Consider the following 27,222-nt stretch of genomic DNA (forward strand, 5'->3'; position numbering starts at 1 on the left):
TTCCCTCCGTGAAGTCCACGTCCAGTCGTGCTTAGGTTTGACCTTGGACACAGTTATATAATGATATTGACCTTGCTGGTCATCCTTTGGAGTTTTATTCCCGGCAATGTACTTTGACTTGTTTTTATGGAAAAATTTATTAAATCCATAGCTTCTCGCAGGTTTGTTTTAGTTAGATCTTTGGGAGGAGTTTTCTTTACAGTAATACCGGGGGTTTCTACAGCTCTGTTTAATTCTTCCTGTAAAGACAGAGGCCTTTCTATTGGTGTTGCAGGGGAAACCATATCGTCTGGAAATCTTTTGGGGGGACAGGGGGTCGAGATTCTATCGGGGAATAATTGGGTTTTTGGAGATATTGTATAATCTAAATCTCCCGTGCTCACCGATGAATAACTTTTTGGACTTTTTGGCATTTTTATTTCAGGAAAAAATCATGGTATTAGGGATTTTTTCTTAGGAACAACTAGATTTTTCATTGCTAAAAATTCTTAAAATTTTTGTTCATCACTGTCATTTTCAAAATAATCTTGTTTGAAATTAAATGGTTTTAGCTCTGCCAGTCTTGACCTAGGGGTCTCATTTTCCGAATCTGACGAATCAGTAGAAGAGGGATGTGAAATCCATCTTTCTGGAAATTTTGCTCTTTTTATTCGGCTAACATGCGCCTTGTAAGTTTTTCCGCTATCGGGGTTCTCCATTTTAAAGGTATATTAATTATCTTACTTTTTGACTATTCTGTACGGCCCAGAATATTTGTTGGAAAGTTTTTTTCCTTCCGTTTTCGCCTCGTTCCTTAGGTAAACGAAGTCTCCTACTTTGAAATCTATATTCCCCTTAACTTTGGGTTGGTTTCTTAGTTCTTGGTTTATTTTACATTTTTCCAGCTCTTGCCTAACTATTTTATAAGTTTTCCTCATTCTATTTATGAATTCTTGTTTATAATCTTCTGAGTCGTTATAATATTGCCGAGATTCAATAATATCATCATACGGGATTCTAAAATCTCGACCAAAAAGTAAATAAAATGGATTTTCTTTGGATGTTTATGAATAAGCAGCATTGATTACGTTATTCAAGTAAGTTGGGATTTGGTCCTAGGCACTCCTAGATTCTGTTCTATTGATACTTCGTAAATTCGCGTCTATATTGCAATATGTCGCTTTTGCACGTGTCTTGTGGACTGTAAGTTACGATACACCAACTAACGAACTTAATGACAAAAATTAAATATTTTTTTAATTTTGCAACAAAATTGCTCCCGTTGTCGCTCAAAATTTTATTAGGAATTCCAAATTGTAAAAATAATTTTGCTAATGCCTTACTTGTGGCATAAGCACCTTGATTTTTCAATGCTTTTGCAAAAGTAAATCCGGAAAAGTGATCTACAACCGAAGGAATACATGTATGGCCTCTGCTAGAAACAGGTAATCCTCCATTTGTCCCGTATAGGTCAAATGAGATAATATCGAAGTGGTACTGTGCTACTGGAACCCTTCCAAGTGGAAGATTTGGATACACGGGGGGTGTTTGTTTCAAATTACATACTTCGCATGTACTTACAAAGTCTTTAAGTTTTTTCCGTGCCGATTGTACCTAAAAGTATTGTTTTAATTTATGGAACGTTTTCATAACTCCTAAATGTCCACCTGTGTCCGAATGAAAATATTCAAATGCAGGCCCTATCAAGTTTTGTGGTAATACAGGTATTATCGAGGTTTGGTTTCTATTTGTCTCAGCAGTCAAAATTCTACACAGTATTTCTTCATCAAGATCATAGTAAATATTATCTATCTCTTTTGTAATAGTTTTGAATTTATACGGTAAAGCCTTATTATTCACGAAATAATTAATTAGTGCTGAAGATATTTCTTACTTTTTTTGATTTCTTCTTTTATTTTCCAAAGATAGGAGGCAATAGTAAATTTTATTTTCTTTTACTGCGTATTTGACTTTGTTTTTCTTACATCCATGTTTACTTTTAGCATTGATAGCATTAACTTCATTTTCTTCAGTTTCCGACGGATCATTTTCTGGATATCTACTCAAAAAGTCGCAAGCTGCGTTTTGTTTTCCCTTTAAATGTTCAAATTCATAATCTAGGTCTTGGATTTTCATAATCCATCTAGCTAGAATGGCCGTGGGGTTTTTAAATGTGCGCAGGTACTGCAAGATTTTATGGTCTGATCGTAGTATGAATTTTCTACCAATTAAATAATGCCTAATTTGTCCAGGTGGTAGATAATAGATAATAATTCTAAGTTTGTGGCGGAATAGCTGCTTTCGCCCTTTGATAAAGTTTTACTTGAATAGAATATAACTTTTTCAATTTGTTTGGGTGTTCCCTGTAGAGGGTTAGGGTTTTCTATTGGGATTGTTTGCGAAAGAATAGCGCCAATGCCTTTTGAGCTAGCATCAGTGGTAACGATGAATTTTCCGTTTTCGAAATCAGGGAGTGATAAAATTGGTTCAGAAGTGAGCGCCTTTTTGAGTTGGTCTAGGGAAGTTTGAGCTTCCTGGGACCAGATGACATTGTGGGAGTTTCCTTTGGTTAATTCCGTGAGGGGTTTCGCAATTTGGGCATAATTGCGTACGAATTTTCTAAAGTAGCCAGTAAGTCCTAAAATTCCCCTTAATTCTTTCATAGGTCTGGGGGGCTTGAGGTTTTCAACACATCTTATTTTATCAGGGTTTGGGGATATCTTTCCCTGGGTCACTACTACCCCTAAAAATTTAATTTTTGATTGACGTAAATTTACTTTCTCCGGCAGGCATTTTAAATTGCCTTGCCTGAATTTCTCGAACACCTTAGCTCAAGATGACAATTGCTGCTCAGTGTTTTCCCCCACGCATATAATATCATCAACAAAATGGATTATATTTTTTAATCCTCTTAACAGGTGCAATAGGGGTCTACATAACGCGCTTGAACTTGTTTTAAGCCCAAATGGTACCCTTAAGTATTCATAAGATCCATATTCGGATGCTGAAAATGCGGTTTTATGGACATCCTTTTCGGCTATTTTCACTTGGTGGTAGCCTTGGGTAAGGTCCAAAGAAGTAAAAATTTTGTTTTTGCTTGAAATTGAGTCAAGAATTTCGTCTATTCTTGGTAGAGGAAATTTATCGTTAACTACTTGTTTGTTGAGAGCCCTATAATCTACAACAAGTATAATATCGTCATTTTTTTTTGGTTCTAGGATCACTGGTGTGCGATACAGGCTTATGTTTTGGCGTCTACTTTTGTTTCTTTCTAATTCATGGATTTTATTTTTTTACAACTCTTTGTGCTTATATGGTAAACGATATGGTTGTATTGAAACGGGGTTACCAGTCGTTAAAATTGAATGCTGATAAAATTGAATAAGCCCGATGTAAATTTAAGATTCATAAAAAAAATACATAAAAATACATAATAAATAGCATAATTTTTTATTAAGTTCCATATACGTAATATGATCCATTTTAAATTTGTTTAAAAACTGCGATTTAGTCAAAGGATATTTGTTATTTGAAGTTTTAATACCGCTAACTAGGTTTCTTTTAGAATTTTCCCATGTATTTAAATCATTTTCCGTTAAAACCTGGATTTGGACTAAACAAGTCCCCTTTTTAATTGTAATTGTATGGTTTTCATGGTTATTGGTTACCCAAATAAAACCTTCCCCTGTGTCATGAGATATAATCTGTTCGTCGCATAACAGATTTTCGGGTATTTCAGATGGTGTCGCAAACCATATTTCTGATTTGCTAATTACTGGCTCGATCATTTGGGATATTTGAATTTTTTGCATCGTTTGGGGAGGAATTTTTGTTTTACTTATCGCAAATCCGTACTAATTCTCTTCATTTTCATTGTTTATTAGATTCATGCTGGCTCTATGCTGCGCAGTTGCGGAATCTTGTTGCGTCACGTTGGGTTTTACTATGTTTTTACATAATTACACTATTTTCTTAATTACATTTGATCTGTACTGTCTCATATCTCCTATTTTTATTTTCGCAGATTCAATACTGTTATTATTTAAATTTACTTCATTTCTGCGATATCTCTCAGGATAATTGAATAAATTTCCAATTATGCCCTGTCTTTGCGAGACATGAGGTTCAAAATACTTCGACATTATACCGTTAGAAATTTTGTTTACTGTTATGTTATCTTCGTAACCTCTGTTACGATTTCTTAAGATAGGAATTTAATCCACCACCTTGGCTGGGTTTAATAGCTTCTCGTTGGCTACGTCTAATAGTAGTTTATTAGACCTTAGAAAATCTGCCCCTATAATAGCCTCATATGGGAGATTCTCACATATAATAAAATTTGTCATAACGGTTCTGTTGTCTCTTTTTACGTTTAGGCAAATTGACCCTTTTGCATTTAATTTATGGCCTGTAACACTTGTTAAATTGGGATTATTAGGGTTCTTTTGTCGCCTAATGTGCAGAGGTAACGTATTAAATACGCAAGAGTTTATGATATTTACAGTAGCTCCACTGTCAACTAAGGCCGTAAAGTAAACGTTTTCTACACAAAAATCATTAAATATAGGTAACGTGTTAATAATGTCACTACAAGAAGGCACTAGTATTGTTTTGGACCTATTAAATATTCCTGGCACCCTCGGGGTCCAACTTATGTTTCTGAGGGGCCTGAAGCGTTTCCCTGAGAATTTATTTCATTTGTCGGTGCCTGTAATAGATATTCAGACGTACTAGGTTCCGTAGGGATATTTAAATGATTTACGTCTGCCTGTCTTCGCCATGTATTATTATGGTAGCGTGGATGTCTCGTGTCAGTGCCGTTTGCTGGCGCTGTTTGCCAGTGCTGTTGGCTTGTAAGATTTTTATTTCTCATCGGCAAATTTTCATTATTTTTATATTGCATTCTCGCATTATATTGGCCTTGGCGAGTATCTGGGTTTTCAAACCGGTAATTAATTTGCCTGTTGGGGAAAGGGCTATACAAATTTGGTTGGTACGCATTATAAGGTACTGATTGGTGCATTCCCCCCTGGCTATAGCCTATTGCACGACCGGTGCTAAAATATGTTCTTCTGAACACATGGTTACCGTAATTTTGCGTATTACCGACAGCATTTCTTGGTATGGGATTGGTGACGTAGTGGCACTCTCTTGCTATGTGGCCGACACGATTGCAGTTATAGCACCTTATTATTGTAGGGTTAATGGGCTGAAAACGTACTGTTTTCTGCCTAGCGGGTTCTGGCGTTTTGTTTCTCTGTGCTACTGGGGAGTTATCCCTTGAAAAGAAATTGGGTGATGTCTGATCGCCCTTGAAGATTGGGTTCGCGTTTGGGTTGCCTAGGCTGCTTATTTTTGCATTACTATGATTAGCAACCATTTTATCAACTTCGATTAATCGCTCTACATCTTGGACTGCAAGATCCAACGTCTGAATATTCTTGGATATTATTGATCTCTATTGTTTCGGGGATAGCACTTGAAGAAAGGTATTTAGTATGATTTTTTCATACAGTTTCCCCGAACCACTTCTGTATTTTGCTTCTACGTAAATACGTATATGATCAAGGTAGTCCCTTATAGTCTGTGAAAAATCCAAGCTTACTAATCCATGTTTTTATTTATTTATAGAACTGGTTTCTACATATCTCTCTTTGAATAATTTTAACAAGTCGTCAACCGTATTTATTTGAAAGTTGGCGTTATTGCCTATGCTATGCTCGACCTGTTTTAGAAAGGTTAAGGCCTGGCCTCTTAATCGTAGAAGCAGCATGTCTTTTAACGCTTCAATGTCTGTTTTTGTTAATTTTACAAACTGGGTCAATTTGATATTAAATTATTCAATATATGACTGACCATTGTATTACTGGGTGGATTTTGCGATTTCTATATTGTTTGAGACTAATTTTTGCACAAATAGTATTTCATTTAGATTCTCCATGTTTTTTTTTTTGCGTTTATATCAACTTAAAATTTTACTTAACCTATTTTGGGGTAGGCTATTATCTCCTATGAGATATAAGGGGTTTCCTATCGTAGCCTAGCGGTTATAGGCCTAATCAATTTTCTTATATGTCTGTGTCTTTCCAAAAATCAAATTTGAATTACAAAGTTTAAATAGCCTAACTAGTTCGCAGTTTTCCTCCAATTTCCGACCGCGCCATGTGTACCATTAAAGAATTATTTGTGGTGATAGAAAAGATGTGCTCGTGACGATTGAGATTTCCCCTAGAGCGTCACTTATAGCGCCGGAGTGTGTGTCAACTAGGCTCGCGACTCCCTCAACCAATGAGGGAAAATTGAATATGTAGTCACACGAATGTGTCTTCTTATTTCTTGAGCTATCTGGAGATCAGATTCCTTTGGGAGCATTTACCATGGAGACTGGCGAACTAGTTACCTATTCTCGGACTAGACTCAGACATACAAGAGAAACGAACACATATAAAAAGATAATAGATATATTGAACTTACATGTTTAGTTGTACAGCAACGGGTCACTTCAATGACAAATAAATGGTGACCGAGATTATTTTGCGGTACTCACCGTTTTAAGTCTGAATACATACTCCAATTAAAAAACACATTTTACCCCACTCCCAAACGCAGTTCTTTCGTCCTGCGCTCTAGGGACTGCCTGCCATTGGCTCACGTGCCCCAAGGACGGGAATCCTCGTCCAATGATCTCTTAAAGATTTTTCAGATGATTCAGGATTTCACACGGTTTTTTGTCTTTTAAACTTCCTTATAATTGTTATGCATTGGATTTTTTTTGCTACAATTTTCTTAGCGAAATTCGAACGACTAGCGCCGTTGTCTGACTGAAGCTAGAAATGCAATTTCTCTTTTTGCTGATTAAGGACTTTTCATTTTTGCCACTAGATTTAGCTTAATTATAAGAAATCGGAATTATCTTTAGAAAGAAACTTTATTTTGGTATTTCAACTTCATCACATCTTACTCATGGTACACGAGGTACTGACTAGGGGGGCAACCCCCTAATATACGTAATAAACACATAGGAACAGAAAAGTTCTTTACGTAAGTTAATTAGTAATTTACGTATATTTATTACTAATAAAAAAGTTAGTAAATAAAATTAAACAACTTTCGAGAAAGCCATTTAACCAAAAAAAAGGAAGTTATTATTCATGTACGGTGAGCTAAAATAAAACCTGTATTAATTAAAAAAGGTTCAGAAATTAAAATAACAAAACAAGTTTTTTTTAATTGAAAGTAAGGAAGAACATTAAAACTTAAAACGAACAGAAATTATTCCGTATTTGGAAGGGGCTGTCCCCTCCTCAACGCCTCGCTCTTTATACTAAAGTTTTTTATTGTTTTAAATTAATCTTGAGCCCCACTTGGGCAGCAACTTCGGAGACTTTCAGAAGCATTTTTTGGGCTTCGCCAACGGATTTGCCAAGAAGACCAGCCAGGGCTAACCTCGACTCCTTCGAAGTTTAGCATTGCTTTTTTCATTACCAAACCGACGACAAAACTGAATAGTTCGGGAGAGAGTACACACCCTTGCCTCACACCGAAGTCGATATCAAATAGCGGAGAAAGCTCTCCGTTCATCATTATGCAGGCTCGTGTGTGTTGATTGTAAGCCTGAATGAGTCGCATAATCTTAAGTGGGACACAGTACTCTTCCATTACCATCCAAATTCCTCCCCGGATGACTGAATCGAAGGCCGTAATAAAGTCAATGAGGACAGCGATGGTGATTTTTTTTGCTTGGCTCTATGTTTAAAAACCTGTCTCAAGGTTGCTGGCTCGGAAACCAGATTGGTTGGGGCGGGTTCTTTCGTTGTGGACTTTGCGGAATCGTTTAAGCAGAATCATTGCAAAGGTCTTTGCCGCAATGCTCATAAGTTAGATCCCTCTGTAAATTTTGCGTTCAGTGCGGTCGCCTTTCTTGAAGACTGGCAGTATAACTGAGTCTTGCCATTCTTGGGGAAACCGTTTCTGAGACCAGACTGAGCAAAAGAGCTTCTGTAGTTTCTCAGCGAGAATAGGAACAGCTTTGTAGACTTCTGCCGGGATAGAATATGTACCTGGCGCCTTGTGATTCCTCAGCTACTTGATCGCCTCTTGGATCTAATGTATTGAGGGAGGGTGAATAGTTAAGTTGCTGTTTAAGGCTTGTCGATTCAGTATTCCTGAGTTAAGGCTAGGGTTGCTTGGCTGTGAAGTGGTGCTATTATTGCGGGGTGCTTTAGTGGAAGGGATGTTGTGACTGGGGTTCAGCAGCTTCTGGAAGTGGTATTGCCATCTTGTGATTATGTCATCTTTTCTTGACAAAAGCATTCCATCTTCGCCGCTCACTCCAGTTTGAGATCTTTTCACTTTTCCCAGTTGCTTCTTTTAGTAGATGGTAAAGCTTTCTGGTATCTGAATGACTAGCAGCCTTCTGGATATCTGCTGCTACGTGGTCCCAGTAGTGTTGTTTGTCACGACGGGCGGAGTTATGGCATTCTTTTCTCAGTATTTTGAACACTGTGGACTTGGTATTTCCGATCTGTTGTTTCTGGTTTAATAGCTTGATTGTGTCTTCTGAGATCCACTTTTTCCGCTTCCGATTCAGCCTGCCAAGGACTTTTTAGAGGTGTCTGTCATGGTGTCTCTGCTCTTCCTCCACTCGTCTTTTATGTTTATGGTGGTTGATTCGTTATCGTCGTCGATGGACAAGATGTCAAAACGGTTAGATAATTTCAAGCAAAACTCTTCTACGACTGGTTTATCATGAAGACGTGCTACATTGTATCTAGGAGGAGGTTGCGTTTGTTTCCTGGAGGCAAGATTTATGGTCAGGGAAGGTTTTAGCAGCATATGATAGGCTCCATTCGTCGCTCCTGTGTCGGCTCCACGGTAGGCTCTACAGTTCTGTATAGAGCTTCGCCACCTTTTTTTTTTTTAAATAAATAAGGGTTTATTCATCAACCAATAATAAAAAAATCCATAAGCTAAGCTTGTAAAGGAGATCACTACCCCAACTAGGCCTAAAAAAAAAAAAAAAAGGAACAAAAAAAAATATCAGGAGAATATTAGCAAGTAATCCACCTGGGATTGGGCTCCTCCATCTCGAGAGCGCCAGGTTGTCCTCTGGGATGCTTTGTGTTGGAACAACATATTTGCCAATACAGGATTATACGGCTGGGCAAATTTTACGAGCCTCCTTCCACGGTCACACCTGTCAACCCATCCGAATCTTCAACTAGCTCTTTCACGGTATGTCTCGTGGCTTCCAGCATGGGCGTCAAGATCCCCTCCTAGGATGAGTAGATCAAGGTTTGGGACTATTCTCAATGACTGGGTCAGAGCACCGTAGAACTCGTCAAATCCAATCAAATTTTGATATACCATTTTGTCCAACGAAGTTGAAAGTTCTGAAAATTAGATCTTTGAGGATGACAACCCCCCCACAGTCCTCAGGGCAAGGGTTATAAGTTATGCCCTGGGGGAATATAATGTTTTTACAGAAAGTGTTGTCGTAAAAACTTCAATAAGGCTCTTTCAATTTGAAATTGAGAGGGTTATTGCCCTTTTTGATAGTCGAAATTAATCGGAGGTAGAATCACCTCACCCTCCCCCCCATGCTCATCATTTCTCCAAACATTTCCAATCAATATTTTAAAATAGCCATTTTATTCAATTTAGTTGAAAGGTCTGGAAATTATGTCTTTGGGGATGACAACCCTCCCCCATAGCCCTCAGGACAAGGATCTTAAGTTATGCCCTTGGGCATATAAGGTTTTTATAAAAAAAATTTGTCGTAGCTGTTTCAAAAAGGACACATTCTTATTTGAAATTGAGAGACTAGTGCCTTTTTTATTAGTCGAACGTGATCAAATTTTGACATAGCGATTTTGTTCAGCCCATCGGAAAGGTCTGAATACCTTTGAGGATAACAAATTTCCCCAGCCCTAAGGGCAAAGGTTGTAAGTTATGCCCAGGGGACATATGGGGTTTTTATAGAAAGTGGGGTCATATAAACTTCGGAGTTGGCTCATTGGATTGGTAATCAGACGCTCTAGTGCTCTTTCTCAGAGCCAAAGTGATCAGAGGACAGCTATCCCTTCCACCCTACACACCAGGACCGTATCCAGGATTTTTGTTCGGAAGGGAGGAGGGGGGGGGGGGTTACCCAATTTGTTCCCTTGGACTTTGTCTAACATCCTCGAGCAACATTACGTTTGGTCGAGACCGTTAGTCCGCCCCTTGCGAACGCGGACGCGTCCACTAGGCATACTTTCGTATCTATAAGGGGCATTTTTTTTTTTTTTTTTAGTAACGCAAAAACAAGACAAGTATTTACATACAGTTGAATACTACAAGCTATTTTTTGCGCAAAAAGAAGCCAAATAGTAGGCTAGAAGTAGTCCATATATTTTTTAGTTTTTTTTTTAGCTAAAAGTAAGGGGGAATATCTATAAAAAGAAATCCAGACGACGATTTTTCTTCCCTGCAAAAATGTCGATGACCTTGAGAAACTTCTTTCCGGAGCAGCAGTGCTAACAGGTAGCGTCGCAAGAACAGCCAGAAGAAGAAAACCATTTTGAAAAAAGGTAGCGTCGTATGCCTGAAGCGAAGACACAGCACAAGTAGGCCTCTCTGATACCGAAAAATTCTCCCACTTGATGCGGCATAGCCCAATCTCTTGCTTCAGACAGTCTCGCTCGGGAAAAATATCGCCATACAATTCAACCAATGACTCCAGGTTTAATGCCTTCAGATCGACAGAAACAATTTTGCAGGAGAAAGGACGCTGAGATTTGACAGCAGTTTCTGGTGAATCACAAATCGTTGTTTCAGCTCGGAAGTGAAGTGGTCCACTTCTGGCGATTTTCTTGAACCTGCGCTTTCCTCGCCGCGTCTAGTTGGTGCACGATATTGTCCTGCCTTTTCTCCGAGACAGAAATGAAGTCATTTGTGACTTCAAATGTCATTTGCAAACAACGACAAAGACTGGGTTGGTGCAAGTGCGTGTTGCGTCGTGGCTGGTTCCAGTGTGTGTGATTCAGAAGCTTCAACGATGGCTCCAGTGCCCTTCAGATCCACAGGTGTAGATGAATGCTCCGCAGACGTCCCGCTAACGCCACTGTCAGAAACATCCCTGGTCCGCTTGGGCGCGAAAAACGACGTAATGTCACACTTCCTCTTCATGTTGAAAATCGCTCTTCTCTTAGCCAAGTCCGAAATTGAACATAACTGAACTGACAATCTTGCACTCTCTTATACCATGCCTCGAGCGCCCATTAATCCTAATTTACTATGCAAGGTCAGGTGAACATGGGGTTACCGAATTGCGTAAGCTGATCAGAGCGCATATTATTAACCCTAATTTACTATGCAAGGTCAGGTGAACCTGGGGTTACCTAATTGCGTAAGCTGATCAGAGCGCATATTATTATCACTAATTCACTATGCAAGGTTAGGAGAACATGGGGTTACCTACGGTTACCTAATTGTGTAAGTTGATGAGAACCGTTTACCCACAAAACACAATAGGATTTAGTGAGGGAGCATATTTTTTTTTCTGGTAAGGTTTTGTCTTTACAGGTATTTTTTAGAATAATTTTTGACTCGGTCAAAATTTTCGGGGGGGGGGCGTCAAACCGGGTAACCCCCCCCCTGGATACGGCCTTGCTACACACACGTCGTATTGTCCCGAAATGCGTCTAATAGAAATTTTGATATAGCCATTCTATTCAAAATAGTATAAATATAATATAACAAGGCTTTTGGGTTTGAAAAAAACCCAGAGACTAGGGGCAAGGGTTGTAAGTTATACCTCAGGGTATTTAGCCTAAGGTTCTTATGGAAAGGATGGTTGTTTCACTTCAGAAGAGGCTCAGTCTTTCTCCCTGAAAAAGACTATGTCAATATAAATCGAACAGAAATTAATCCAAAAAACTTTGTGCACTAAGTAAGTTTTCCAAAAAAAGTAAATAACTCCATTAAACCAAAAATGAAAAAAAAAAAATCAAATAATCTACTGAGCGTACAACTACCACAAATCAGTATCAATAAATAAATGAAACCCAAAACAAACAGAAATTAAAATAAGTCAAACGCAAACGAGCAAAAATTAATCTGAGTAGGGTTCTAAACCTATGCTTTCTAAAAACTAGAATTTTCACTTTTATAACTTTAAGAAATAAAAAATTTGTTAAAAATTTTCTTTAAGAATTGAGAAAACAAATAATTTGTTAAAGGGACAAGGCACATTTTTTCAGTAAATTCATTTGAATTTTTTTCAGTAAAGTACAAACTATTTATTCATACTGATTTAGGGTAGTTGGCATACAAGAGACCATATTGCCCCTCTCCAACGTGCTCAAAGTCAAGCAGCTCACTCAGTAACTTCTTGTGGTGGCCGGCGTTGACTTGAGTGAGTGGCACATAATACACAAGTATCAAAATTACTTCCCCCAACGGAAATAAAAAAAATAAACTCAAATAAAATTCTCAAATTTGGATAGCCTTAATTTCGACAGGGGGGGGGGGGTATTTTCCGCGGGGTGGTATTTTCCGCAGGGGGATATTTTCCAAGGGGTATTTTTCCTGGGGGGGGGGGTATTTTTCGCGGTGTTATTTTCCAAGGGAGGGATTTTCCGGTGGGTATTTTCCGAGGGGGGGGGGGGTAATCGCGGGGTAGTAGAACTGTTTAATGCTTGGTAGATTATTTGATTCTATTTTTTTTTCATTTTTGGTTTAATGGAGTTCTTCACTTTTTTTAAAAAATACTTATTTTGTGCAAAAATATTTTTTAAGTAATAAATAAAAATAAACACGCATCCGTGATCTTTGTTCTGGCAAAAAATACAAAATTCCACACTTCTGCAGAGAGGAGCTCGAAACCTCTACAAGAGGGTTTTCTGATGCGCTGAATTTGATGGTGTGATTTTTATTAAGATTCTGTAATTTTTAGGGGGAGTTTGCCCCTTTTTTCGAAAATCAGACAAATTTTCTCAGGCGCGTAACTTTTGATAGGTAAAATTAAACTTGATGAAACTTATATATTTGAAATCAGAATTAAAATCTGATTCTTTTGATGTATCTATTGGTATCAAAATTCTGTTTCAGAGTTTTTTAGAGTTTCAGTTACCATTACGCCGGGTCGCTCCTTACTTACAGTTCGTTACCACGAACTGTTTGATAAGCATCTTAAACATCAGGTAAAATAATTGACCTGAGCAAACATGACGAAACAGAAAGCATAGAGCATTTTTGAATTTTGCAATTAAGTAGGCTCACATTTTTACTTGATGATAGAGTTTCAAAGGCTGTATATTTGGAAAAATATTAACGTGGAACATATTAGGAAGTGTAATGGACCCTTATTTTTCTCGTTTTCCTTATGTTAAAAACGAGCGTGGATTAATTAAAAAAAAATAATCGTCTCAAACTAAAGAGCAAATTTGACACTCAAAACGAGCAATAGTTTTAAAGCTATTTAATAAATTTATAGTTTTTTTCTAAATTATGGGAGGGGGTAACTGCCCCTCCTTGACCCCTTCAAATTATGTCACTGTTTTAACAACTTCCCCGGGGAACGAGCTATAAAATTGAGAGTTCTAGTCTTTTTTTCAAATCGACAGTGATTGGAAGACCAACTATTCCCCCCTCCCCCTTCCTCTCCTAGAACCATCCGAAAATCTTGACATCAGGAAAGTGATCACACATCTATCTTTATTTGGTAAAAAAAAAAAATACACCCAACATTTGTAAATATTAGCTTTAAACCTCTAGAGTAAAGGTTCTCTGATTACATTGTTAGGGAGGGGGACAGATGCCTCAAGGGGTGCATTCTAGTTTAAAATATCCTGACTTTCATTGAGCCTTCAGGTAAACAAAGAATTAGTTCTAATGAAGTGGCGGGGGTGGAAGTAAAAGTTGATATTTTATCGCTCATGACTTCTGGGAATGTTTCTGGCCTACGCTGTTATTATGAAAGTAACGAGTAATATTAAACCCAAAAAATGTAGAATTTATTCTGTATAGGAGAAGAATGTCCTATCCTCCCCGTCTTGGTCGTAAAAACTCCGGAGGATGCTTATATTGGAAATTGAGAGTTCTAGTACTGTTTTATAGGTCGAAAATGGTTGGGAACCAACCAGCTCCTGTCCTAAAACTGTTCTTGATATCTGGTCTTTTTGCTATCCCTTAGGTAGGACATCTGATAGACATATGAGGTACCTACTTTGTACTATCTCTCTAGTACTCAATTTTGCATGTAGGGGAATTTTCCATGGTGGGGAATGATCAGAGGGCATTTTCTTCAGGGGGATTTCCGCTGAAGGAATTTTCCATGGGAGAGGGTTATTTTCTGGGGGGGAATATTCTGGGGGGACGCTGGCTAACATCAGAAATATCTCGGAAACGGCTAAGTATTAAGTTGAAATTATCCGTTTATGAGAAGGGGTATTAGACCAAAATGGCAAAATGTTAATACTATTACTGCTTACTCCTAATTTTACTTAGGCTACCACTAATACTACTTCTGTTGCCCCTACTATTACTTCTGCTAGGGCATATGGTATAAAGAGTAAGGGTATACCTAGGAAAGGGTATAAAGTAGAAACTTTCAAGGAAAGTTTATGTTGCTTTCAAACTAAATCAAAAGGTACTATATGTGTGTTGGCTACCAATAACACGTCTTAGCAATATTTTGAGAACGACTGAGGGTATTAAGTTAAAACTCTCATGGCTACTACCATTACTGCTTTTGGCCTTGCATACGAACTCAATTAAAAGAGTGTAAGTGCATCTAGGCTATCAACACAGCACAGATACAATGTTTTGGGAATGGTATTAAGTTTATATTTCAGGAAAAACTGAGTAGGTATAAAACAAAGTTGCTCCACACTATTCGTGCGCAGATTTTAAAAAGGTGTATGTTATTAAAAATTGCTGAAAATTTTTCTCCAACATATGAATAGTAAGTCAAACTATGGATTCTTAGACAAAAAAAAAACGAAAAGATTTAAAAACTTATTCTAAAAATTAAGTTTTTGAAAGAAAAGTAAAGAGCTATATTAAACTAAAAATGATCAGAAATAAAGTGAAGTAATTTTGCATGCGTAAAACTACCTTAAATCAACATCAATATATAAATGAAACCCAAAATGAACATAAATTACAATAAACAACCAAGTCAAATTCAAAACAATCAGAAGTGAGTTCTAAACTAAGTATTGCCACTATAGCATAAGACCAGAACAAGATTCCAGAATATGAAGACCATAAAATAATTTGTGCTTTACTGAAAACAAAATACATTTTAGCTGTTTGCACTTTTTTAACCTTAATATACCACCCCAATCGACGGAAATCTCTTTCCAAACTTCGGATGAACCATGCAGCTACTGCCACTCACCGATTAGAGAGGAAGCTACGGCTATTAGATGCTTTTATTGTGGAGAGCTAGAGCATCCTGCTTGTAGAGGAATCCAAGCTGATCTCTTCCTTGCAATCAAGGTGCACGATCAGAATTTGACCCTTTTCAAGTACGAGTGCCAAAGCTGCTGTAAAAGAAGTGTCTCTTACTTGCAGCTGAAGTTAAGGGAAAGCCTTCAAACAGATGGAACTCTATTTTTGCAACGAGTAGCGCTGGCCCCTCATCAAACCACGAACCAAGTTCCCATTACAACATCAGCAAGATAACAAACGCTTATCGACTCTAGCTCTACTGCCGATGCCCTACTCAAAGCAGAAAACGAGAAAAGACTGGGGGAAGAGAAACAAACTTCGTTATGTTTGGACTTCCAGAATTTGGACAAAGTCCGTGCCTGACAAAGAGACGGTGATCTAACTAATGGCAGAGAATGACCTGGGCGCAGAACTGCAAATTAACAACATATCCGAAACCCTGAGAATAGGAGCCTAAAGAAAAGGCATAAAGCCTCGTCTACTGGTGGTCAAGCTCAAGAAAAATTCGTCTGATTGCCTCGAAAAGCGAAACAAGATAGTAAAGTGCGCCCGAGACCTTGGAAGTTCTGCTGGAAACTTCACGAAATCGAACATTTTCTAAACCCTGATCTTACATCAATGCAAAGAGCTAATCAAGCTGCAAAGCGTTAAGCTAGAAGGTTGCAAAACCTACAAATCACTTGAGAAACCCACAAGAGTCCCAGAGTCCAGACAGTTCAGAGTCCCAGGAGACCCTACTGAAGAGATACAACTAAACTGATGTCAGAGGAATCGAAAAAAATGAGAAAACAACTATCAAATGTATCTACTTCAACGCTGACTCGCTTTTTAATAAACTCTCAGAAACAAAGGAATTAATCAGGGAGCAAAACCCGGATCTTGTTGCTATAGTCGAAGCCAAACCAAAAAATTGCAGATACTTACCGACACTGACCGAATTTAAACTGGATAGCTACACTACCACTGCTTTAAGCCTGGAAGATGAAAGCGGTAGAGGAATAATATGCTACTTTTCCGAAGAACTCTCAGCTCAGCGCGTTTCCTTCGGAAATTCTAACCCTAACGAATGCCTTTGGATCAAACTGACTATCCCTAGCGGCAACAACATTGTTGTAGGGATAACCTACCGAAGTCCCAACAGCTCTTTGGAAAATGGCCAGGCGATATGCTCCGCAATCTCCTCTGTAGCAAGCGAGCAAGATCGAAGTGCTAGCACCAGTTGGAAAATCCTATCATGCCGTGATAGCGTTTGACATCAAAGCCAAACCACAAGCGAAATCACCAGCTCAGCCGAAGCGCAACTATTAAAAGGGAAACTATGAAGCGATGAGACAAAACCTACAAAATACTGAGTGGTAAGAAATGTTCAAGGACCAAGACTCACCTGACAAACTCTATGAAATTTTCCCGTCGGCCATAAAAGAAGCTGAAGGGCGATACATTCTGCTGATCAGATGTCACTCACGGGTAGCCTTGTCGAGCGAAACGACTAACCTCAAAAAAGAAAAAAATAGCTTGGGAGAAAATAAAATCGAAACTAAAAAATAAGCTTCCTATTGAAACGGAAAGAGCTGGCTATCGAAGGGCTTTGAACAGAGTTCGAAAAGCAACCCGCTTTGAAGCAAATGAAAGGGAACGGAAACTGGCCACGGAAACTTGCCAATAGCCGGAAGAAAAATCCAAAATGTTTCTGGAGATACGTCAACTCAGAGCGTAAGAACGAAGGTGGAATTCCACCTTTGATTGACAAGCAGCTGGAAACCCTCATAGAAGACCCAAAGGGCAAAGCAGACCTTCTTGGCAAGCAATTTGCAAGAGTCTTTACTCAAGAACCTGACCTTAAAGAACCTATTCCCTCGACCAGCAGCACAAACGAGCACTGGCTGATCTACAGTATCAGCACAACTGAATCTTTATTACTCAAGAAAGTGAAGGCTATAAACACGACAAAATCCCTAGGGCCGGATAAACTGCATCCAAGGGTTCTAAGAGGGACAGCTGACTTAACCGCTCATCCGTTAACAATCATATTCCAGAAATCGTTGGATAAAGGTAAACTGCCAAGGGTCTGGAAGAGCTCAGTCGTGTCACCTATCTTCAAATCTGGAAAAAGGGAGATCCCGTCAAATTACCGTCCGATCAGTCTCACTAGTATTCCCTGCAAGATTCTTGAGTCTTTAATATTGAGACCATATTCGCGTCTTTAAAAAGCAAACCAATTCTTACTGATAAACAGTTTGGTTTTCTAAAAAACTGATCTGCGGAAATTCAGATGCTCTAAGCAATGGAAGACTGGAAGACCGCTGTTGATAAGGGACTTGAAGTATATGTTATCTACCTGGATCTTCAGAAAGCTTTAGACAAAGTGCCCCATAAGTGTCTACTTCTCAAGCTTACGATATATGGCCCGGATGAGGGGCGAATACTTGCCTGGATAACAAACTTTCTAACGGGGCGCAAGCAAGTTATTGCTGTAGAAGGTCAGATAAGCCAAATAGAATTTGACGTTATCAGTGGTGTCCTACAGGGATCTATCCTTGGTCTCATTCTGTTCAACCTTTATATAAATGACCTAGTTTATGATATTGACTCAATAATTCTGCTCTACGTGGATGACACGAAGCTATATCGTATCATCATGTCACCTGAAGACTCTGAAAAACTCCAAGAAGATTTCGACCGTATTAGCACCTGGATGAAGACTTGACTGATGGAAATTAATATCCAGAAAAGCCACCACTTGACCCTCGGAGCTGAATGTTCATCGGCATCATACAGTATTGGTCCCAAACCATGTGCTCAAAATACCGTCGAAAGATATTGGGTGCCATGGTTGACCACAAGTTGACCTTTTCGGACCACTGCGAATTGGCGATAAAACAGGCTACGCGGGTATCAGTGCTGTTAAGAAGAACGTTCAAGTGTCTCGATGTAGAAATTCTCGCGACCCTCATCAAGTCGCTAGTCCACCCAATTCTCAAATATGGTCACTGCACAGTTCGTCCATCCCTGAACAAGGATATAGATGCACTGGAAGCAGTTAAAAGGCGGATGACGAAGTTCTCCCCAATTCTGAAAGACATCCCATACGAACAACGTCTTCGTCTGCTTCACCTACCAGCGCTCTCATACAGATTTCTAAGGGGTGATATGATATACAGATTTCTAAGGGGTGATAGAGGTATGTTGTTAGTAACCTTTACGATTTGTGTTGTGCAGCCTTATTCAGGGAGGGGGGGGGGTCCTAGTAAAGGAAAAAAATGAAAAGAAAAACTATCTAGAATTTTTCTTAAGCTCGCATCCTTGCTTTATCGTCATCGTATAAGGGCTGCAAATTAGGTTACTTTGTGGAACTGCAAAATTTTCTCAGCCGAGGACTCCAAAAGACCTTTGTCAGGCCCTGATGATGCTTATGATGCACGTCCCCACTTTAATGCATTCTGAGTATAGATTTTATGAAGCCATAACTTGTCATTTTTCCACCACAAGAGCTACTCTATCTAGAAAAAACTAAGGAAAAGCAATTTATCTGGTTAAAATTAAATTTTTGTTTATTTTATAGGGATGACCCAAATTACTGGTGCTTCTGAAGCTGTTAAAAGTATGTCCCACCCTCACTGGCATAAGTTTCCTCCTAACAATCCTGCCTGGGATTACATGTTCGGTCTTCTATACATAACAATGTATATCATATCCATGTTTGGCAATGGTCTTGTTATTTACCTCTTTGTGAAGTAAGTTAAGGTTCTGTAGAAAAAAACTATTGCTCTCTCTCTTTCCCTCTCTCTCTCTCTCCCTCTTTCTCTCTCTGTCTGTCTCTATCTCTCTCTCTGTCTCTGTCTATCTGTCTCTCTCTCTCTCTCTCTTTCTTTATCTCTCTCTCTCTCTCTCCCTCTCTCTCTCTCTCTCTCTCTCTCTCTCTCTCTCTCTTTCTATCTTTCCCTCAATCTCTGTATTTTGTTATGCACCGCCCCCCCCCCCCCCCCCACAATGCACCGTGATATCAGACCGTAATTTTAAGATAGCCATTTTGTTCAAAATAGTCAAAGATCCAACATATATAGCTCCAGGGATCACCTGACTGCCACAGCTCTTGTGGCAAAGTTTGTAACTAATAGCAAATTGCCAATTCTTAGTACTTGGGTTTCATAATGGACACAGGGAGGCTTGTTTAATGTCGGAAGGGTGATTGAATCAATAGTTTCAGGAACCGTTCTAAAGGTAAGATGGATTACACATTTCTATGTAAAAGGGGGAGTTGCCATGGGGGGTGGAAACGGGCCAAAAAAGTAAAAGCCGTTAGTTCTTGAGACAGTTGGAACTGAAAATGCAAAACTAAAAAATGGCTTTGGGGGCGACGGACCTTGTTTTTAGTAATTTTTATTCGTCTTAAGCTTGATTTGCATATTCAATTTAAATTTTATTGTTTTTCAGATTTATTTATTCATTTATAAGTGAATTATAATTATAAATGAATATAAATAAATAAATAAATCTTAAAAAGAATAGAACTTAAATTGAATATGGAAATTAAGCTTAAAACGAACAAAAATTACAATAAACAAGAGTTTGACTACTGCCCTCTTTCTTAACTGTAAAAGTCTAAAGCCTATTACGTCTATGCGCTTCACTGAAAACGAATTATAACACAAATATTTTCTTTTGTGCTTACAACATTGAAAAAAATTAAATAATTTTTCAGTGAAATAAAATTTTGAACTACTTCATAAGCTGCTATTATTCCCTTCTCCCACCACCCCCACCAAAATTCAAAGTCTCCTTGTTCTGTCCATCTCCTTCATTTCCCTGGTAGTACCTGAAACTTTCAACCCCATTCCCCGAGCCGCTCACGAGATAGTGTTTGTATGCCCTTTCGATGACGTGGTTTGAAATAGTAGATCGGGGACAAAGTGGCTTAGCAGCCTTCTTCCCGACACATAATTGGAGGTCCACTACCCTCTCGTTCCTAAAAAAAAACACTACCTGGAACCTTTAACTGAATCCCACAAGTCGTTCCTGAGATATTGCAGGTATTGTGTTATAATGGCCTGGACGGTTGCCGGCGGAAAATAACCCCCTGCAAAAAACATCTCCTGCTGAAAGTATCCCTCCACGAAAAATACCCCTGGAAAACACCCTCCGGAAAATACCCCCCAAAAATACCCCCTGAAAAATAAACCCCACAGACAATACCCTCTTTACTTTCGGGATTAATGTTACCCTTTACTTTCATAATAACAGTAGAGATGCCTTATTGAATACAGAACGAACACATGTGCTGCCACCTACAACTTTTTCTAACACCAAATATGGGCATAGAGTCCCTAGGGGAAATGGATTTCTGAGAAATTGATTGCGTAATCAAAGTGTGTCAATGACCTAAATTTCCAAAGGTGTTGATGTTGTTGTTGTTGCTCTCAGCGAATGTTACGAGTTTCCAGGAATTTGGAACACCTGTGCTGTCGACCTCAATTCACCTATCGTGAATCAATAATTCCCCTTAGAAACGACAAATTAATTCCCCTTTCTTGACAGATCAATCAACCAATGACATCATCTGTCAGACTTTAAAAATTTTCGCCTAGAAACGATTCTCCAGGAATAGATCCAAGTCATTAATGTCTTTGCCTTGGAAACAACTCTACTGGTCGAACTCCAAAAGATATTAATAACCAAACGCCATGGAAACAATTCTCCAAGAAACATCTTAGCGATGAATTGTTTTAGCGCGGGAATCAGGTTTCATAGTAATTTGAAATGTGTCAGCGCAGAGATGCCAAACAAAAGGAACACGCTGAAATTACGTTTAGGGATTATTTGGGCGAAGCTGTTTTAGCCATTTTATGGAATTATTTCCGCGAAACAGTTAGAGACATTTTAAAAGATGATTTAAAAGATGATTTTAGAAGAGAATTTAAGGGTGAAACTCTGTGGTCGTTGTAATACACAAGTTGTATTTTAACAGTGTCGTGAGGTCCCCTACCCCAGCCCCAAAGGGTTCCGATCCCCCTACCCCAACCCCAAAGGGTTCCAATCCCCCTACCCCAACCCCGAAGGAAGCCCCCCGGTACTCAAAGGTCCCCCAACCTCCCAAAGGGCCCCCGGATCCCCAAACACCCTCCCCGGGCCCCCAAAGGTTCTCCCCGGTCCTCAAAGGTCCCCTAGGCTCCCAATGGGCCCCCGGACCCCCAAAGGCCCTCCCCGGGCCCCCAAAGGCCCTCCCCCGGTCCCCAAAGGGCCCCCAGGCTCCCAAAGGACCACTCGGCCCTCAAGGGCCCCCCAGACCCTCAAAGGCCCTCCCCGGGCCCCGTCTTTTGTTGATGCGTGTTGTCTGAAGCCTATGATTTGGGGTGTATGGGTTGCTATTTCCGACTTTTCTTAACCAGATTTCTTAGTCATTGGTAGGTGTGTGGTGTCTGAAACTTATGATTTGGGATGGTTAATTTGCTATTTCCGGCTTTTCTGAGCTAGATTTCTTAGCCTTTCATAGGTGTGTGCTATCAGAAAATTATGATTTGGGATTTGTAGTTTGCTTTTTGGACTTTTCAGAGCTAGGATTCTTAGTCCCTCATAGGTGTTTGTTGTCTGAAACCTATATATTGGGATGAATAGTTGGCTATTTCAGGCTTTTATGAGCTAGGGTTCTTAGTATTTCGTAGGTGAATGTTGCCTGAAACTTACGATTTGGGATATGTAAATTACTATTTTGGGCTTTTCTGAGCTAGATATCTTAGTCTTTCGTTGATGTGTGTTGTCTGAATCCTATGATTTGGGATGGGTGGATTGCTATTTTTGACTTTTCTGAGCCGGATTTCTTAGCTATTCATAGGCGAGTGTTGTCTGAAACTTATGATTTGGGATGGTTAATTTGCTATTTCCGGCTTTTCTGAGCTAGATTTCTTAGCCTTTCATAGGTGTGTGCTGTCAGAAAATTATGATTTGGGATGTGTAGTTTGCTATTAGGACTTTTCAGAGCTCGGATTCTTAGTCCATCATAGGTATTTGTTGTCTGAAACCTATAGTTTGGGATGAGTAGTTTGCTATTTCAGGCTTTTATGAGCTAGGTTTCTTAGCCTTTCGTAGGTGTGTGTTGACTGAAACTTATGATTTGAGGTGCGTAATTTGTTATTTCCGACTTTTCATAACCAGATTTCTTAGTCTTTCATTGGTGTGTGTTGTCTGAAACCTATGATTTGGGATGTGTGGCTTGCTATTTTTGACCTTTCTGAGCTGGATTTCTTAGCCTTTCATAGGTGTGTGTTGACTGAACCCTATAGTTTAGGATGAGTGGTTTGCTATTTTTGACTTTTCTGAGCTAGATTTCTTAGTCTTTCCTAGGTATGTGTTGTCTGAAACTTATGATTTGAGGTGTGTAATTTGCTAGTTGGACTATTCAGAGCTAGGATTCTTAGTCTCTCATAGGTGTGTGTTGACTGAAACCTATAGTTTAGGAGTAGTGGTTTGCTATTTTTGACTTTTCTGAGCTAGATTTCTTAGCCTTTCATAGGTTTGTGTTGTCTGAAACTTATGATTTGAGGTGTGTAATTTGCTAGTTGGTCCTTTCAGAGCTAGGATTCTTAGTCTCTCATAGGTGTGTGTTGACTGAAACCTATAGTTTAGGATGAGTGGTTTGCTATTTTTGACTTTTCTGAGCTAGATTTCTTAGCCTTTCATAGGTGTGTGTTGTCAGAAAATTATGATTTGAAGTGTGTAATTTGCTATTTTTGACTTTTCAGAGCTAGGATTCTTAGACTCTCATAGGTATTTGTTGTCTGAAGCCTATAGTTTGGGATGAATAGTTTGCTATTTCAGGCTTTTCTGAGCTAAGGTTTCCTAGTATTTCGTAGGTGTGTGATGACTGAAACTTATGTTTTGAGGTGCGTAATTTGCTATTTCCGGTTTTTCTAAGCTAGATTTCTTAGTCTTTCGTTGGTGTGTGTTGTCTGAAACCTATGATTTGGGATGGGTGGATTGCTATTTTTGACAATCCTGAGCTCGATCTCTTAGCGTATCATATGTTTTTGTTGTCCGAAACCTACGATTTGGGATGTTTAATTTGCTGTTTTTGACTTTTCTGAGCTAGATTTCTTAGTCACTCATAGGTGTGTGTTGTCTGAAACCTATAGTTTGGGATGAGTAGGTTACCTTTTCAGGCTTTTCTGAGCTAAGGTTTCTTAGTATTTCGTAGGTGTGTGCTGTCTGAAACTTATGATTTGAGGTGTGTAATTTGCTATTTCCGACTTTTACTAGCCAGATTTCTTAGTCATTGCTAGGTGTGTGGTGTCTGAAACCTATGATTTGGGATGTGTGGGATGCTATTTTTGACTTTTCTGAGCTAGGTTTCTTTGCCTTTCATAGGTGTGTGCTGTCAGAAAATTATGATTTGGGATTTGTAGTTTGCTTTTTGGACTGATCAGAGCTAGTAATCATAGTCCCTCCTAGGTGTTTATTGTCTGAAGCCTATAGTTTGGGATTAGTAGTTGGCTATTTCAGGCTTTCTTGAACTCGGCTTTTCAAAATATCGTAGGCGAATGTTGACTAAAAATTACGATTTGGGATATGTAAATTACTATTTTGGGCTTTTCTGATCTAGATATCTTAGTCTTTCGTTGATGTGTGTTGTCTGAAACCTATGATTTGGGAGGGGTGGTTTGCTATTTTTGACTTTTCTGAGCTGGATTTCTTAGCCTTTCATAGGCGAGTGTTGTCTGAAACTTATGATTTGGGATGGTTAATTTGCTATTTCCGGCTTTTCTGAGCTAGATTTCTTAGCCTTTTATAGGTGTGTGGTGTCAGAAAATTATGATTTGGGATATGCAGTTTGCTATTAGGACTTTTCAGAGCTAGGATTCTTAGTCCATCATAGGTATTTGTTGTCTGAAACCTATAGTTTGGGATGAGTAGTTTGCTATTTCAGGCTTTTAAGAGCTAAGTTTCTTAGCCTTTCGTTGGTGTTTGTGGACTGAAACTTATTTTTTGAGATGTGTAATTTGCTATTTCCGACTTTTCATAACCAGATTTCTTAGTCTTTTGTTGGTGTGTGTTGTCTGAAACCTATGATTTGGGATGAGTGGTTTGCTATTTTTGACTTTTCTGAGCTAGATTTCTTCGTTTTTCATAGGTGTGTGTTGTCTGAAACTTATTATTTGAGGTGTGTAATTTGCTTGTTGGATTTCTCGGAGCTAAGAATCTTAGTCTCTCATACGCGTCTGTTTGCTGAAACTTCTAGTTTGAGATGACTAATTTGTTATTTCAGACTTTTCTGATCTAAGGTTTCCTAGTATTTCGTAGGTGAATATTGTCCGAAACTTATGATTTGGGATATGTAAATTACTATTTGGGCTTTTCTAAGCTTGATTTCTTAGTCTTTCGTAGGTGTGTTTTGTCTGAAACCTTTGATTTGTGATAGGTGGTTTTCTATTTTTGACTTTTCTGTGCTTTATTTCTTAGCCCTTCTTAGGTGTGTGTTGTCTGAAACCTTTGGTTTGGGATGGTTAATTTGCTATTTTTGACTTTTCTGAGCTAGGTTTCTTAGCCATTCATAGGTGTGTGTTGTCAGAAAATTATGATTGGGGATGTGTAGTTTGCTATTTGGACTTTTCAGAGCTAGAATTCTTAGTCCATCATAGGTATTTGTTGTCTGAAACTTCTAGTTTGGGATGAATAGTTTGCTATTTCAGGCTTTTCTGAGCTAAGGTTTCTTAGTATTTCGTAGGTGTGTATTGTCTGAAACTTATGATTTGGGGTGTGTAATTTGCTATTTCCGACTTTTCATAGCCAGATTTCATAGTCTTTCGTAGGTGTGTGTTGTCTGAAACCTATGATTTGGGATGTGTGGCTTGCTATTTTTTGACCTTTCTGAGCTAGATTTCTTAGCCTTTCATAGGTGTGTGTTGACTGAAACCTATGATTTGAGATGAGTGGTTTGCTATTTTTGACTTTTCTGAGCTAGATTTCATAGCCTTTCATAGGTGTGTGTTGTCAGAAAATTATGATTTGGGAGGTGTAGTTTGCTTTTTGAACTTTTTAGAGCTAGGATTCTTAGTCCCTCATAGGTGTTTGTTGTCTGAAACTTCTTGTTTGGGATGAGTAGTTGGCTATTTCAGGCTTTTCTGAGCTAAGGTTTCTTAGTATTTCGTTGGTTAATATTGTCTGAAACTTATGAATTGGGATATGTGAATTACTATTTCGGGCTTTTTTAAGCTAGATTTCTTAGTCTTTCGTTGGTGTGTGTTGTCTGAAACCTATGATTTGGGATGTGTGGGTTGCTATTTTTTGACTTTTTCTGAGCTGGATTTCTTAGCCTTTCATAGGTGTGTGTTGACTGAAACCTATGATTTGGGATGAGTGGTTTTCTATTTTTTGACTTTTCTGAGCTAGATTTCTTAGCCTTTCATAGGTGTGTGCTGTCAGAAAATTATGATTTGGGATTTGTAGTTTTCCTTTTTGACTTTTCAGAGCTAGGATTCTTAGTCCCTCATAGGTGTTTGTTGTCTGAAATCTACAGTTTGGGATGAGTAGTTGGCTATTTCAGGCTTTTCTGAGCTAAGGTTTCTTAGTATTTTGTAGGTGTGTGCTGTCTGAAACTTATGGTTTGAGGTTTGTAATTTGCTATTTCCGACATGATCAATTCTATTTCTCCAAAATAATATAAAAAGTTTCCACTTCAGTTCAGATTTTTCTCAAAGAGATGAAAAAATTTAAAATACTGTTCCAAATTTTTCAATGAAGATAGAAAAGTTCAAGTTCTCTTCTGAATTTTACCAAAGAACACAATTCAATTCTAATTTCTCCAGAGAAAATATAAAGGTTCCACTTCAGTTCTAAGTTCACCAAGACATAAAAAGTTTAAAGTTTATTTCAAATTTTTCCGTAGAAGATAGGAAAAGTTATAGTATGATTTGTGATTATTTTCCATGAAGATAAAAAGTTTCACTTTAATTCTAAATTTTCTTAAATTCAGTTCCGACTTTTCTCTAAGAGATGAAAAAATTTAAAATACTGTTCCAAATTTTTCAAAGAAGATAGAAAAGTTCAAGTTCTCTTTTGAATTTTACCAAAGAACAAAATTCAATTCTAATTTCTCTAGAGAAAATAAGAATCTTCCATTTCAGTTTCAAGTTCACCAAGACATAAAAAATTTAAAGTTTTCATCTATTTTCATCTAAATTTAAAGTTTTTTAAAGAATTTAAAAAATTCTAAATTTTCTTAAATTCAATTCCGACCTTTCTCAAAGAGATGAAAAAATTTAAAGTTCTGTTCCAAATATTTTCTCGGAAGAAGAAAAGTTCAACTTCGATTCTGAATTTTCTCAATGAAAAATAAATAAATTAATGATCAATTCTATTTTCCCAAAAATAACATAAAAATTTCCACTTCAGTTCAGTTTTTTTCTCAAGGAGATGAAGAAATTTAAAGTTCTGTTCCAAATTTTTCATAGAAGATAGGGAAAGTTATACTTTGATCGTGAATATTCAAGTTCTATTCTGAATTTTACCAAAGAACGCAATTCAATTCTAATTTCCCCAATAAAAAATTTGAAGTTCAGTTCTAAATTTTTCCGTAGAAGATAGGAAAAGTTATATTATGATTGTGATTATTTTCCATGAAGATAAAAAGTTTCACTTTAATTATAAATTTTCTTAAATTCAATTCCGACCTTTCTCAAAGAGATGAAAAAATTTAAAGTTCTGTTCCAAATATTTTCTCGGAAGAAGAAAAGTTCAGCTTCGATTCTGAATTTTCTCAATGAAAAGGAAATAGGTTATTGATCAAATCTATTTTCCCAAAATAACATAAAAATT

The 27,222-nt window shown here is 38.1% G+C and overlaps 1 protein-coding gene across 1 annotated transcript in view; it reads left to right on the forward strand.

Annotated features, from left to right (window-relative positions):
• Positions 1 to 27,222, forward strand: part of LOC148948623 (compound eye opsin BCRH2-like) — an 88,521-nt gene that overhangs the window by 10,112 nt on the left and 51,187 nt on the right. The window contains exon 2 of the mRNA XM_089094517.1: positions 18,980 to 19,151. Coding sequence (XP_088950643.1) covers positions 18,980 to 19,151 — 172 coding nt within the window. The remainder of the gene's footprint in view (positions 1 to 18,979; positions 19,152 to 27,222) is intronic.

The sequence above is a fragment of the Artemia sp. Qi Xiang Cuo genome, chromosome 9 (genome assembly GCF_049724085.1).
Source record: "Artemia sp. Qi Xiang Cuo chromosome 9, ASM4972408v1, whole genome shotgun sequence".
NCBI lineage: Eukaryota > Metazoa > Arthropoda > Branchiopoda > Anostraca > Artemiidae > Artemia > Artemia sp. Qi Xiang Cuo.